Raw genomic sequence first — 15,018 nt, 5'->3', positions numbered from 1 at the left:
CCCATGGCTCCGGAAGCTCCCCACTCCTTTTTCAGAAAGTTCTGAATAAACCGCCCCTTAATTTGCATGTAATTAAAAGTCAGTATAAGTACAGTCAGTCAGCGGCCCGCTGGCTGCTGCTCTGGGCTCACTGCCTATGGGTCACTCCGCTCTGCAGGAAACAGCCACTCTGCTGCTGCGGCTGCTTCAGTAAACCTGCTTTTTTCCACACAGGCTCATGCTTGAGTTCTTTCCTGATCAAACCGAAGAATCCTCCCGGCTAAGCCCCAGTTTTGGAGCTTGCCTAGCCTTGCATCCATAGCACAGGCTAACTGCTTATGGTGCACCCAGCCTAAAGAGGCTGATGCTTGCAGGGTTGTATTCACAGAGCACAGGGCAGTTCGAGGAGGCCTCTCACCCTTGACTCATTCTGTCACCCAGGCTGGAGTGCAGTGGTATGATCTCAGCTTGTACCACTGGCTAATTAAAAAAAAATTGCCGGGCACAGTGGCTCACATCTGTAATCCTAGCACTTTGGGAGGTCGAGGCAGGTGGATCACCTGAGGTCAGGAGTTTGAGACCAGCCTGGCCAACATGGTGAAACTCCGTCTGTACTAAAAATACAAAATTAGCTGGGCATGGTGGCGTGTGCCTGTAGTTCCAGCCACTCAGGAGGCTGAGGCAGGAGAATCGCTGGAACCCAGGAGGCAGAGGCTGCAGTGAGCCGAGATTGCACCACTGCACTCCAGCCTGGGCGACAGAGCAGGACTCCGTCTCCAAAAAAATTTTTTGTTGTTGTTGTGATGGTGTCTCACTGTGTGGCCCAGGCTGGTCTTGTACTCCTGCCCTAAAGTGATCCTCCTGCTTCTGCCTCCCATAGTGCTGGGATGACAGGCATGAGTCACCATGCCCGGCCTGGCTAAGTTGTCTTTAATGTTTCATGTCTGCGAACAAACACATCTATAGAGCCAGAAAAGTTGAGCATCCAACTTTTTGTGACTTAATTCTCATGACGTGGCAATTTTTGCAGCAAGGAGCCTGGGCCAGTGGTTTTAGGAGAACTCAGTGAACAAAAGAAATACAGTAACCGGGTTGGAAGAGAGGTGCTGGTCGTGGGTGTTTTCTGCTGGCCCCTGTTCACGCGTGCCTGTTAGCCCACCCATGGGTAAGTGGGGCAAAGTGGCCGAACTGATTCTCAAGAGAGGCATAAATTCCTCAGAATCCAAGTTAGTAAAGATTTAGTTTCTAGCCTGAATGAATGTGTCACCAGAACATGTTATAAACTTTATCAGCTCAGAGGGAAAAAGCTGTGTCCACACTATGTGGTTTATACAACCTGTCAGGAATTCAGCATGATGAAGAAATGCACAAAACAAGTGTGAACAGACACATAAAAGGCAATCTTGGCTCACTGCAACCTCTGCCTCCTGGGTTCAGGCAATTCTCCTGCCTCAGCCTCCTGAATAGCTGGGATGACAGGTACCTACCATCACACCTAGCTAATTTTTGTATTTTTAGTAGAGACGGGGTTTCACTATATTGGCCAGACTGGTCTTGAACTCCTGACCTCGTGAACTGCCCATCTCGGCCTTCCAAAGTGCTGGGATTATAGGCATGAGCCACCGCGCCCGATCTATTCCTAGGTTTTTATATAGAGAACATTTTTTCACATTTTAAAGGAACATTTATGTTTAATTGTGGAATATTTCAAATACATGGAAAATTACAGAAAATAAATAACAACCACTCATTTATCTTCTCCCCAACCCCATGTAACAAATTTTAGAATATTGTGTTAAAGGCTAAATTTAGCATGTTAAAGATTCCTGGCTGGATGTGGTGGCTTACACCTGTAATCCCAGCACTTTGGGAGGAGGAGGTGGGAGGATTGCTTGAGTCCAGGAGTTCAAGACCAGCCTGGGCAACATAGTGAGACCTCATCTCTACTAAAAAACAAAAAAATTAGCTGGGCATGGTGGTGTGCCCCTGTATTCCCAGTGACTAGGAGGCTGACGTGGGAGGATTGCTTGAGCCTGGGAATTTGAGGCTGCAGTGAGCCCTGATCCTGCCACTGCGTTCCAGCCTGGGTGACATAGCAAAACCTGTCAAAAAAAAAAAAGTTTCCTTCTCTGCCCCATAATAGGCAATCACTCTTCTAATTTCTGTCTTCATAGATGGATTTTGCCTGTTCTTTAACTTCTATGTGAAAGGAGCCAGACATTAGGCATTCTGGTGTCTGGCTTCTTTCTTTCACTTAAGATAAAATTGCGTTAACCCGTGGTGTTGTACAGAACTGTAGTTTGTTTTTTGCTATTTATTTATTTATTTATTGTAAAGACAGTGTCTGGCTATGTTGCCCAGGCTGGTCTTAAACTCCTGGCCTGAAGCAATTCACCCATCTTGGTCTCACCGAAACTCTGGGACCACAGGCATGAGCCGCGCCATCCTGCCCGTAGTTTGATCTCATGTCTTGCTGAGTGGTAGCACATTGCATGGCTTTGTTACTTTCGGTGTCCATTCTCATCTGGCGGGCTCTGCTTTTTGAAACCACACCCTGGTCTAGCTCCCCTGCTCCCTGCCTCTCTCCAGGCTCACATCCACCTGCCGGGGGCCTCTGCAGCCATTCTGCTTCCTGCTCTTCCACTCCTGTGGGCCCCCGGAGAGCTATGGGGCTCCCTGGGTACCAACTGGCTCCCAAGGCTGGGGGAGGGTGGTCTTCTGGAATAAGGAAGCCAGGTCCCTGCAGGTGGTGGAGGGGGGGTGGATGAGGGTTTTTCCCCAGGGCGTCATTGGCCTCTGCCCCCTCTTCTGTTCTCTGATTAACCAGGGCCCTCTTACCCACTGTGCCCCTCCTTCTGCCACGTGGAGCCCTGAGTCATTATTTTAACTACCCCCTGGAGAGTGAGCACCCTCTGTGCCCTGTCCCTAGCGGTCCACTTCCCCTCGACACGCTGCTCAGGGATGGCCTTCGGTGTCATGCTCCTTCTGGGTGGTGAGTGGGGCCAGGGGGTGGGAGAGAAGCTTGGAGGGGTTCTGAGGGGTCTCCATCTGGGAGGGCAGGCTGGGGACTGGTGGTTGGCTCTTACTACTCTCGTGAAGAGCTGAGACAGGGAGCCACCTCGTGTGTGAGTGGCCTGGAGTCGGGAGAGTGTGACCTGAACAAAGAGAGGCTCAGGGTCTGTGCTCAGGTGGCGACTGAGCTGCCTCTCCAGATGGCCATGTTGTCCCAGGCTTCCTTGCTCTTGTTCATGGGGTCCCTGATTTGGGTGAGAGAGGTCTCCCCAACTTCCCCCTGGGACTGGAAAGCCACAGAAGCCACCAGGGAGGGAGAAAGGTTAGATATCACCTCTGTGGGCCTGTTTTCCCCAAGTCCTAACTGGACATAGGGAAGAGTCCCCCTGGTGAAAACTGCATCACAGCCACATTCACATGCCATCAAAACTCAGGCCTGGCCGGGTGCAGTGGCTCACCCCTGTAATTCCAGCACTTTGGGAGGCTAAGATGGGCAGATCACCTGAGGTCAGGAGTTCGAGACCAACCTGGCCAACATGGTGAAGCCCCATCTCTACTAAAAATACCAAAAAGAGCTGGGCATGGTAGTGTGCACTTGTAACCCCAGCTACTTGGGAGGCTGAGGCAGGAGAATCACTTGAACCCAGGAGATGGAGGTTGCAGTGAGCCAAGATTGCACCATTCCACTTCAGCCTGGGCAACAGAGCGAGACTCCATCTCAGAAAAAAAAAAAAGAAGAGGCTGAGAGGTCTGAGGGGTTGGGGCTTCTTTAACTCCCAACCCCACCCCCACCCCCGCCAAATATTCCTCAGTCCTGGCTTCTTATCATGGATTCAACCTGGATGTGGAGGAGCCCATGATCTTCCAGGAGGACGTAGCCGGCTTTGGACAGAGCGTGGTGCAGTTTGGTGGATCTCGGTAGGCGCCACTCACCATCTCCACCCCCCACACCACACACACACAACCTCCACCGCATCATGTGCTGTGGGTGGGTACACACAGGCTACCCCAGGGAGGTGTCCTGGAGGAAGGACAGCAGCGGTGAGAAGTCTTTCCTTGGCTCCTTGGAGGCCCTGACACCACATATTATTGATCTCTAAAAATGAGTGGAAAACAACACATTTTGCTGAGACAAGCGATAATACGAGTTAGGCGAAGTTAGAGAATTTTACAGTTGCTGAAATCAGCAAATCGTGAGTTTCAAGCACTGCTTATGGAAGGAAGTCCAAAATTAAAGGTGATGTAAGAAATGTGTAAAAGATGAGGTGCAGGGAAGATGGAGGAAGTGAAGAGATCTTTAAATTTTTGAATTATGAAGAATCATCAATCCCAAGAAGGGCCACAAAACTCTAGACGAGACCCCACCTCACCTCGGGAGGGAGGCCTTGAACCTGCCTGCTAGGGGGCCAGTGCAGTCACACAGGGCCCACACTCACTAAGTTTGGAGTTTAATGTTTTGCCCTTGACCTCTTGAAATTCCTGATGATTTTTATTTTTAGTTTTACTCCAGCTCTGTTGCTCGGGCTGGAGTGCAGTGGTGCAATCACAGCTCACTGCAGCCTCAACCCAGACTCAAGTGATCCTCTCACCTCAGCCTCCTGAGCAGCTGGGACCACAGGTGCATGCCATCATGCCTGTTTTATTGTTGTTTTATTTTGTTTTACTCTTTAGAGAGACGGGGTCTTGCTATGTTGTCTAGAGTGGCTGAACTCTTGGCATCATGTGATCCTCCCGCCTTGGCCTCCCAAAGTGCTGGGATCACAGGTGTGAGCCACCCTGCCTTGCCAATTCTTAAGATTTTATCTGTGCATTTGTGTTTTGCAAGTGAAGAATGATGCAGGGCTGGGCACTGTGGCTCATGCCTGGAACCCCACCACTTCAGGAGGCCAAGGCAGGCAGATCACCGAGGCCAGGAGTTTGGCCAACACTGTGAAACCCGTCTCTACTAAAAATACAAAACAAATTAGAAAGGTGTGGTGGCGGGCACCTGTAACCCCAGCTACTTGGGAGCCTGAGGCAGGAGAATTGCTTGAACCTGGGAGGCGGAGGTTGCAGTGAGCCGAGATTGCGCCACTGCACTCCAGCCTGGGTGAGAGTGAGGCTCTGTCAAAAAAACAAACAAACAAACAAACAAACAAAAAAGAGTGATGGGAGAAGGGAGATGCACTGGGGGTTCGGAGCCTCACCTCAGCAGGAGCCCACCTCCCACTGTCTCTTAGGGAAGGGTCTCAGCTGCTGGCTCCACCACCCACGTGGGTGCAGTGACCGCTGCCACCTTCTGCCCCTGGCATGAGCTGGGTAAAGTCAGGGTTAGTTGTACTCACCCTGTGAGTACCCTGAAGGAGTGGGGAGACTACACAGCAAACAAAAAAAAACCAGGACAGGTTGAGGGAGAGAGCAGAAGAAAGGAAAGAGCCCCCCAACCCCAAGAGACCCCACATTTTTAATTTGAATTGGGACCCACAAATTATGAACCTGCCCCCGCTTCCAGGAGCTCACATTCTCCTGTCCCAGAGAGCTCAAATCACAATGTGACACAGGTGTCACTAAGGTCTGGGGGGCACAGGCAGGGAGTGAGCAGACCCTGGAGGGCTCCATGGAGGAGGTGGTGCTGGCAGTGAGCCCCAGAGAACAGGAAGGCTCAGCTGGTCACAAGGAGGTACAAGAGGTCACCAAGCTCCAACCACACATCCTCCCCCTTCCTCATGTGGCTGGCAGTCTGGGGGGATGGAAGCAAGTGCCAGGCACCAGGCTTTTTTCTTTATTTGGAAATGTGGCCAACTGAAGAGCACAGATCTGAAAGACCCAACTTAATGAAGGATTACACCTGTGTGTGTCTGGGTGAGCACCACCTAGGTCAGCTGCTCCTGTGTAAAATCCCACAGGCACAGGGCTGCCATGGGCTCCTTCTCATTACCCAGCAAACCCAGAGATCCTCCGGTCTGACTTCCATCACCATCAGCTTTTCAGTCCCCATAAAAAAAAGAATATATTGGCTGAGTGCTGTGGTTCATATCTACAAACCCAGCACTTTGGGAGGCCAAGGCAGGAGGATTGCTTGAAGCCAAAAATTTAAGACCAGGCTGACCAACATAGCAAAATCCTGTTTCTATAAAAACAAAAGAAAACAGCTGGGTGAGGTGGCACGCATCTGCAGCCCCAGCTACTCAGGAGGCTGAAGCAGGAGGATTACTTGAGCCCAGGAGGTTGAGGTTGCCATGAGCCGTGATCGTGCCACTGCATTCCAGCCTGGGTGACAAAGTGAGACCCTGTCTCTAATTGAACAGAAAAAGAGAATATAAAACTATTTATTGCTCACCATTCCCCAGTACTCACATTGCAGTAAACTAATATATCATTGGTAACACTCTGGTCTGGTCTGGGGGGCCAGAGTCACCAAGGTCTGGGTGGGGCAAAGGCAGGGAGTGAGCAGACTCAGGAGGGCTCCATGGAGGAGGTGGTGCTTGAGTGAGTCTCAGAGGATAGGAAGGCTCAGTTGGTCACAGGGAGGGCTCCATGGAGGAGGTGATTACAAGGAGGAGATTACTATAAAGTCACTGTTTTTTCTGTCTTCTGTTGATTCATAACCCAATACTGAAAAGATGGAGCCAGCCTGTCAGTAATGCTTTGGGTAAATAAAAACATGCAGGTTGATAGCTTACACTAAAGGTTTGCTTGTCATTCATATCAGAGGGTCCCAAACTGCTGCCTCTCTAGCAAAGCTCCGGGTTTCATCACAAAGCCTTAGGCGTCCCCTAAACCACGGCACACAGACTGTAGCTTTCTGTAAAGGAGGGGCCCTGTAGAAGGAGCCCCCGTAGGCCCATTTATCAAAGCCTTGCTTGGCACATTAAAATACACCAGTATTTGTCTGTTTTTCTCACGTGGGCAGGGAGATTGTGGGTAGTGATAAACATTTCCAAAATTAAAAAAACTTTCCCACTCAGGGAGTTTTGCAAATAAACCGTCGACTCTACCTAACTGTAGCTATACCTATAAATCCTAGTACACTACCTTAAACTGGTCAATTGAAATTGCTCATATAATATTTACGTTGATCCAATGAATCGACTATTTATTTTGAAGCCTCCTGTCTTCAGGAAATTGTTCCAATTAACTTGAGATTATCTATTTCTTGGGGCTCACAGTCATGGCAACTCGGAAACGCAATGTACTTACCCATGATGGGGAAATGCCATTTTGGCCTTTAAATAGTTTTCTTTTTGGTGAATGTTAAAAAAAAAAAAATTCTAAACATAAATACACACATACGTATGTATGCACGCTCAAAGCCAAATAAACAAAAACCCCAGCAGGGTCCCTGGGCGTTTGTGGGTTACACCCGGGCCCTGATTTCTGAACATTCTGCCAAGCTGCCAGGAATTACCCTCACAAAGCCTCACTTCCCCATGGAGGGGCACTTCCTCGCCCCCAAGTGCCCGCGGCTCCCACCCCTCCTGCAGCTGCAGTGACATGGCCACGGTTGTGTCTCCAGACTCGTGGTGGGAGCCCCCCTGGAGGTGGTGGCCTCTAACCAGACGGGACGTCTGTATGACTGCGTGGCTGCCACCGGCGTGTGCCAGCCCATCCGACTGCCCAGTGAGTGACCAACCTGGGAACTGGGGCCCTCAACCCTCCTGAACCCAACTGTGTCCCCCGCTTAACTTCCAGTCTAGACCCTCCCCGCAAATGAGTGTGTGTGTGAGTGAGGTCCCATGTGTCTGCTCTCGCAGTCTGCCCTGAGGCCGTGAACATGTCCCTGGGTCTGACCCTGGCAGCCTCCACTGACCTCTCCTGGCTTCTGGTGAGTGAGAGCCTCCGGCCAGGGTAAGGTCATGGGGGAGGAGGCCGGGGCTGGGGGTGAGGAGGAGCGGGTGCTGGGGGCTCCTGGCTCACAGGCTTCTGCTCCAGGCCTGTGGCCCAACCCTGCACAGAGCCTGCGGGGAGAACTTGTACTCAAAGGGTTCCTGCCTCCTGCTGGGCTCGCAATGGGAGATCATCCGGACAGTCCCCGATGCCCTGCCAGGTAGGTCCCTGGCAGGCCATGGCTCCTGCTGGAGCATGTGCTGGCACTGAGGGTGGGCAGGAATGAGGCCTTTGTCTGGGCCCCTGTATCCTCCCTTGAGGGCTGAGTGTGGCTAGGAGAGAAGCCAGGAGGGGAGGGCCTCTCAGGCAGAAGCCCTGCTGCTCCAGGTTAGAAGTTCTTCGTAGGGTTTTTTCTTTTCTTCTTTTTTTTCCTTTTTAAGACAGGGTCTCTGCTGGGTGTGGTGGCTCATGCCTGTAATCCCAGCACTTTAGAAGGCTGAGACGGGCGGATCGCCTGATGTCAGGAGTTCAAAACCAGCCTGGCCAATGTGATGAAACCCCTGTACTAAAAATACCAAAAAAATTAGCCAGATGTGGTGGCCTGCATCTGTAATCTCAGCCACTCAGAAGGCTGAGACAGGAGAATCTCTTGAACCTGGGAGGCAGGGGTTGCAGCGAGCCAAGATTACAACATTGCACTCCAACCTGGGTGACAAGAGCAAAACTCCATCTCAAAAAAACCAAAAAACAAAAAACAGGGTGTCTGTCAGGCTGCATGAACACCCTGATAATTTTTTTGAGACAGATTCTTGCTATATCACCCAGACTGGAGTGCAGTGGTGCAATCATAGCTCACTGCAGTTTCGAACTCCTGGGCTCAAGTGATCCTCCTCCCTCAGCCTCCCGAGTAGTTGGGACTGTGGGTACATGCACCACAGCTGGCTAATTTTTCTTTCTTTTTTTGTAGAAATGGGGGTCTTGCTATGTTGCCCAGGCTGGTCTTGAACTCCTGGGCTCAATGGATCCTCCACCACAGCCTCTCAAAGTGTTGGGATTACAGACATGAGTCCTTGTGCCTGGCCTAAGGGGTGAAAGTTCTGATGGGGACAGAGAGGAGCCCCAGTGTGCAGGTTGTCGAGGGCATCGGTATCTTCCAGTTGCCAACAGGTGCACGGCCGCTTCTTGAGTTTCAGAGGAAAGACCTTAGGGTGGTGAAGATGTGGTGAGGATGATAAATCCACAAGGGAGGTGTTTCTTCCGGATGGTTCACTGCTGAGCTTCAAGGATTCCCCAAACTAACTTTCCTCTCTAAGGGGAGCCAACAGGGCTCCAGAAAAAGTGATGTGCAATTTTGTCACTGCTCACATCTTCCACGGAGAACGGGGCCTGAGGACACCACCGTGGCATCTCTCTAAGGGTCAGTCTGCATCATGGTGGTGCCCAAGTTCATTTTCCACGGGTGCCAGGCTTCATTCCCTTAAAGCTTCATTTCCTCGAAGGCATTCAGTTTCCTCATTGGCAAAATAGAGCTCAATAATCAAGGGGTTATGAAGATGGAAGGGATTGAGGTGTATAAAGCACTTGGAACCCTGCCTGGCACATAGTATGTGCTAGCCCCTCTGACCCGTCTTCCAGCTGGGGACTGCGTGCTGGGACTGGAAGGAAGATACAGGCAAACTGTCTCATCTGCGGTGCTGGCAGGAATGCCAGGGCCTGCTCAGGGTGCTGACTGAGGGTGCGGCTTGAGCCAGAGAGGCCATGATGCCAGGCATGCTGGGCCTTTAGACAAAGGTGGAGCAGCCGCAGAAACATCCCCAGAGCAAATGGTGAAGGTGGAGTCTATGGAGGGGTCCCAGGGAAGGCGGAAGGGGCAGCTAGGGCTCCTGGGGGGACCACATCCAGCCTGAGATTTCTGTGAAGCCAGGTTAGGGAGGTGGAACTTAAAAACAAGGGGTAAATGTCTTCTCAGAGCCAGCTCTGAAACTCATGAGGTGGGATGCCTGATGCAAATGGGACTGGAGCATAATCGTGGTGCAGGCAAGGTAGGTGTGGGTCCAAGTGGAAGGGACCAGGTCCACTGAGCATCACCTGTGTGCCAGGCAGTGCTGAGTGCCTGGTAAGAATCACCTTACTGCATCCTCACAACATCCGGGTGGTGGGCAGGCCCATTCCCATTTTACAGAGGAGAAAACCAAGGTTCATAGAGATGAGTTCCCATCGATAGCAAGAGGCAGAGCCCAGAGCTTGAGCCATCCTTGCCTGATTGGCAGAGTATTTTTTCAAAAGGACATGTCCAGGCTCCTGCTAGTGCAAGCCCAGGGGATACAATAAAAAGACCAAGAAACAGAAGAGACATTGTGAGAGGATTGCCACAGACCTGGCCTGAGAGAGGATGAGAGGGTGGTTTGGGGATGCAGCTGAAAAAATAGGCACCACTGCAAGACATTGGCTGCTCAGTCGTGGGCAAAAAAGGGGAGCTCCTAGGGGATCTGCAGCCTGCTCTGTGGATGTTGAGATTTGCTGGTGATTGAAGAAGTAGGAAGGGAAGTGACCTTCTGTTTCTCCCCAGTACCCTTGAAGCACCAGGTGGTTGAACAGCTGGGGTCAGGGAGAGGAAAGAGGGAAGGCGTTTTTTTCACAGTGGTGGGCAGGGGGCAAAAACCGCAGCCCTGTGGTGTGGGCCTTACACCTTAGTGCTCTGGTGGCCTGATCTCCCACCACCCTGGGGGCAGCACAGGATGTGGCTGCTGGTGGAGCCATCAAATGGGCCCTGAACATGGTCACATTCTCCACATGAGCCTGGGAACAGCATGAAGAGTCTTGTTTGTGTCCTCATGACTGCGAGTGAGCTCCACGAGGGCAGAGGTGGCAACTCTTTTAAAGCCATGGTCTTAGGTGTGGTTCCCCCAGACAGACTCTGAGTTCACTTGGGAATATTCTTTTTTTTTTTTTTTTTTTTTGAGATGGAGTCTCACTCTGTGGCCCAGGCTGGAGTGCAATGACATGATCACAGCTCACTGTAACCTCCACCTCCTGGGTTCAAGTGATTCTGCTGCCTCAGCCTCCTGAGTAGCTGGGATTACAGGCACCCACCACCATGTCCGGCTACTTTTTTTGTATTTTTAGTAGAGATGGGGTTTCACCATGTTGGTCAGGCTGGTCTCAAACTCCTCACTGCAAGTGATCTGCCCTCCTCAGCCTCCCACAGTGCTAGGAATACAGGCTTGAACCACTGCGACTGGCTTGGAATTTTCCTGGGTGCCGCACCTGTGGCAGTGTGAAGGGTGGACACAATACAATCATAACAGAGGCCCAAGGCCGACGCGGGGGCACTCACTTGCCATCCCAGCACTTTGGGAGGCCAAGGTGGGTGGATCGTTAGAGCCCAGGAGTTTGAGACCAGCCTGGGCAACATGGCAAAACTCCATCTCTACAAAGAGTTACAAAAATTAGCCAGGCAAGGCGGTGCATGCCTGTAGTCCCAGCTACACAGGAGGCTGAGGTGGGAGAACTGCCTGAGCCTGGGGAGGTTAAGGCTGCACTGACCTGTGATCACACCACTACACTCCAGCCTGGGTGACAGTCAGACTCTGCCTCAAAAAAACAAGAAATGAAAAAACCAGAGGCTTCAGCCAATGCCTGGGGGGCTCAGCATGCAGCTGGCCCTTCAGACCCGAACAAGTCATCAGATAAAGGTTGCCTTCAGGTGCAGAAGGTGTCCCCATGGGTGACAGTTCCCCTCTGCCTAGCGCAATTCCTGGGAAGGGAATCAGCTGCGAGCCAACTCCACGGAGCTGGAAATGAGGGCCTCTGTCCTGATGGGGGGTGAAATGGGGTCTAAGGTGGATCCCTGGCCCTCTTCCCCCTTCCCCCAATCCCGCCACCCTGCATCATCCCTGCAGACATATCTTACAGGCCTTGAAGGTGCCCGGCACATGGTGAGGATGATGCCTGAGGCTGACCCTGGCGGAGGGCCAGGCCTTGCCTCCAGCATCTGTGTGCATGTTGCTTTATCCTTGCAGTAATCCCACATGGTAGCTACTGCTATTACCTTCATTTTACACACGGGAACACTGAAATTTCACAGAAGTTAAGTAATGTGCCTGAATTCACCAGTTAGCACATGGCTGAGCTGCAGTTTAGCACAGGCACACTGGCTCCAGAACACGCACCCTGGACCATTTTGCTTGACATTCTCCCACGATGCTTGTAGCACCCCTAACGTCTGTGTTTGATGAATTATTTGTTGATTAAATGAATGAGGAGCCCACCGGAGCCCTGCGTTCTCCTCCTGCTCTTTCCAGGCTATGTGAGAGGAAGGGAGCAGGGGGCTGGTGCGGCTGATCAGGGTCTCCTCCAAGGAGGGGTCGGAAACCAGGTGGGGATGCCAAGAACAGTCCCTGGGCTCTGTTGAGCAGGAGCTGCAGGAAGGGGCTTGGCCCCTGCAGTGCGTCTCTGATTCCTCCTCATTTCCCTACAGAGTGTCCACATCAAGAGATGGACATCGTCTTCCTGATTGACGGCTCTGGAAGCATTGACGAAAATGACTTTAACCAGATGAAGGGCTTTGTCCGAGCTGTAATGGACCAGTTTGAGGGCACTGATACCCTGGTGAAGACTGGGCACCTGGGGCTGGGGGCTGGGGGGCGGGGGAGGCTGGCCTGGGGGAGGCATCCCAGGAAGGGTGGAGGCAGGTCAGTGGAGCCACGTGCGATGGGGCTGGGCTGGAGGATGAAGCTGTGGTCCCAGCACAGGCCCTGACCTAGGAGACCCCCCCATGGCATTTAATAGGTATCCAGAAACTACAGGAAATACGACGTTTCTGCCATTTAAAAACATTGAAAGTGTTTAAAAATAATTTTGCTATGAAATTTGACTGATTATAACTCAGCCAATTGATTGATGGTTTATTTTATTTTCCATGTAATGATTTTTTATTATTTCTCAGCAAGTAGCACCTATGTATGTGCAAAAAACCCACTTCTTTTTTCAAACAGGGTCTTGCTCTGTCATCCAGGCTGCAGTGCAGTGGTGCAATCATAGCTCGCCGCAGCCTGGACCTCCCAGGCTCAAGTGATCCTCTGGCCTCAGCCTCCCAAGTAGTTAGGACTACAGGTGCATGCCACCATGCCTGGTTAATTTTCAAATTTTTATTTGTAGAGATGGAGTCTTGCTATGTTGCCCAACATGGTCTCCAACTCTTAGCCTCAAACAATCCTCCCACCTCGGCCTCCCAAAGTGCTGGGATTACAGGCATGAGCCACCATGCCCAGCCAAAAATTCTTGAGAAGTAAGGAAATACATAAATTGATTTAAGGCATGATAAAATTTTTTAAAAGCTAAGGGTAGCAAATATTGTGGTTGGCAAAGTGGTTCTTTGTAAGCTGTGAAGGAAACATCATTTGGTTTCGATTTTCCAGTTTACATTTTGTATTTTTGGGCCAGGGAATTTTCTTTTCTGGGTTTCAGTATATTATTTGCAGGGCCTCAAAACACATGGGAAATGGTTTGTAAATCCAAAATAATTCCAAATAAAAAGTTTACTAACAATAAAACCAATATGGCTGCACATGGTGGCTCACACCTGTAATCCCAGCACTTTTGGAGGCTGAGGCAGGCGGATCGCGAGGTCAAGGGTTTGAGACCAGCCTGACCAACATGGAGAAACTCCATCTGTACTAAAAATACAAAATTAGCCGGGTGTGGGGGCGCACACCTGTAATCCCAGCTATTCGGGATGCTGAGGCAGGAGAATTGCTTGAATGCGGGAGGTGGAGGTTGCAGTGAGCCAAGATCATGCCATTGCACTCCAGCCTAGGTGACAAGGGAGAAACTCTGTCTCAAAAAAAAAAAAAATTAATTAAAATTAAAACAGTAGTAACAGCCACTGAGTCCTGGGCCCTCCTCCCTGGCCTTTGCAGTTCTCACTGATGCAGTACTCAAACCTCCTGAAGATCCACTTCACCTTTACCCAATTCCGGACCAGCCCGAGCCCGCAGAGCCTGGTAGATCCGATCGTCCAACTGAAAGGCCTGACATTCACAGCCACCGGCATCCTGAAAGTGGTGTAAGCACCCACGACCCTGGCCTGCTGATGTGGCTGCCACCCCTGCTTCCTAACCATTGGTCAGCACAGCTCTTCTCAGAGGCTGAGGGAGGCTAGGGAAAGGGGCTACCAAGCATGTCGGGGCTGCAGGGAGAGCCTCCCCCTGAGGCGCTCCTGGCGGCTCACTGCCCGTCTCCCTGATATAAGACTAGGCTTTTCTACTTTCTGCCTCTGCTTTGCCTGGTTCTGTGGAGCCTGGACCCCAGGACCCCCACTTCCTGCTCCCCCAGCCCCTACAGCAGCCAGAGGCCCAGATTTTGTCTCAAATACATTAGGCTCACATGCTGGCTCCCCGAGAGCTACTCTGGGTGTAACCCTGACAGCGACGGGCTCTAAGTCTCAGGGACTCTCAGATGAGGATAGTTTACAGTTTAGGATTGAGACCATGCGTGTGGGGTACTCAGCCCAGGGCACGCAGGAAGTGTCGGATAAATGCCTGAGATTTTGTCAGAGAATGGAGCAGTCAGGGACTCAGGAATTGTCCCTCAGGGTCGTCCTGGTGCCTTTCTCCCCACTCAGTTCCTGCCCTGCTTCCCTCACCCCTGCGCTGCCAGGCGCTCACCCACATCTGTCTCGCACAGGCGGTCTATGCCTAAAACAATGTAGGAGGTGGGGCTCCCGAGAAGGGCATGTGGCTCTGTGGGAAGCTGCTGGGCTGAAGGTCTGGACCCTAGGCTTCCTGCACACACCCCTGGGAGCGTGCTAGGATTTGGCTTAAGCATTAGATGGTCCTGCCAAACTCACCCTCTTTATTTACGGGAGGCTCTTCTGCCTTGAATGGTGGCCCCTTGTAACTCAGCAACCTGGAGGAAGGCCTCCGTCTGTCCTGTAAGTTTAAAGTCACACGGGAGTGTCCCCTTCTGGAGTCTCCACCTCACCCCTCAAAGTTCTTCTGGTGTTGGGGCCTGAAGAAAAAATGAATAAGGCAGGGGTGACCGAGTGGGTCTCACCAACTCCAGTCCTGCGCCCAAGCCCGGAGTACAGGGAATTTCCCAGCAGCCTCTGCTCCCCAGAGCCACGCCCATCTCAGGGCTGGACCCAGCCAAGGATTAGACCTCCGTGACCCTGGTCCTTCCTTCCTCCCTCCCTCTCTTTGCCCCTCTGCTTGCTTGCTT

The 15,018-nt window shown here is 51.6% G+C and overlaps 1 protein-coding gene across 3 annotated transcripts in view; it reads left to right on the top strand.

Moving 5' to 3' along the window:
• The first annotated feature begins 2,880 nt into the window (after nucleotides 1-2,880).
• Nucleotides 2,881-15,018, top strand: part of ITGAD (integrin subunit alpha D) — a 32,034-nt gene continuing 19,896 nt past the window's right edge. For 2 of the 3 annotated variants that reach the window (XM_017515565.2, XM_017515566.2), the window contains exons 1-7: nucleotides 2,881-2,971; nucleotides 3,804-3,909; nucleotides 7,487-7,590; nucleotides 7,725-7,795; nucleotides 7,903-8,017; nucleotides 12,278-12,408; nucleotides 13,719-13,864. In XM_017515565.2, coding sequence (XP_017371054.1) covers nucleotides 2,941-2,971; nucleotides 3,804-3,909; nucleotides 7,487-7,590; nucleotides 7,725-7,795; nucleotides 7,903-8,017; nucleotides 12,278-12,408; nucleotides 13,719-13,864 — 704 coding nt within the window. In that variant the 5' untranslated portion in view covers nucleotides 2,881-2,940. Of the gene's footprint in view, nucleotides 2,972-3,803; nucleotides 3,910-7,486; nucleotides 7,591-7,724; nucleotides 7,796-7,902; nucleotides 8,018-12,277; nucleotides 12,409-13,718; nucleotides 13,865-15,018 lie in introns of those variants that run through there. The other variant, XM_037733879.1, reaches the window with a different exon arrangement.

This window comes from Cebus imitator, unplaced genomic scaffold (genome assembly GCF_001604975.1).
Source record: "Cebus imitator isolate Cc_AM_T3 unplaced genomic scaffold, Cebus_imitator-1.0 Scaffold552, whole genome shotgun sequence".
NCBI classification, from domain to species: domain Eukaryota; kingdom Metazoa; phylum Chordata; class Mammalia; order Primates; family Cebidae; genus Cebus; species Cebus imitator.
Note: the sequence above shows the minus strand (reverse complement) of the source record. Positions and strands in the feature narration are given on the sequence as shown.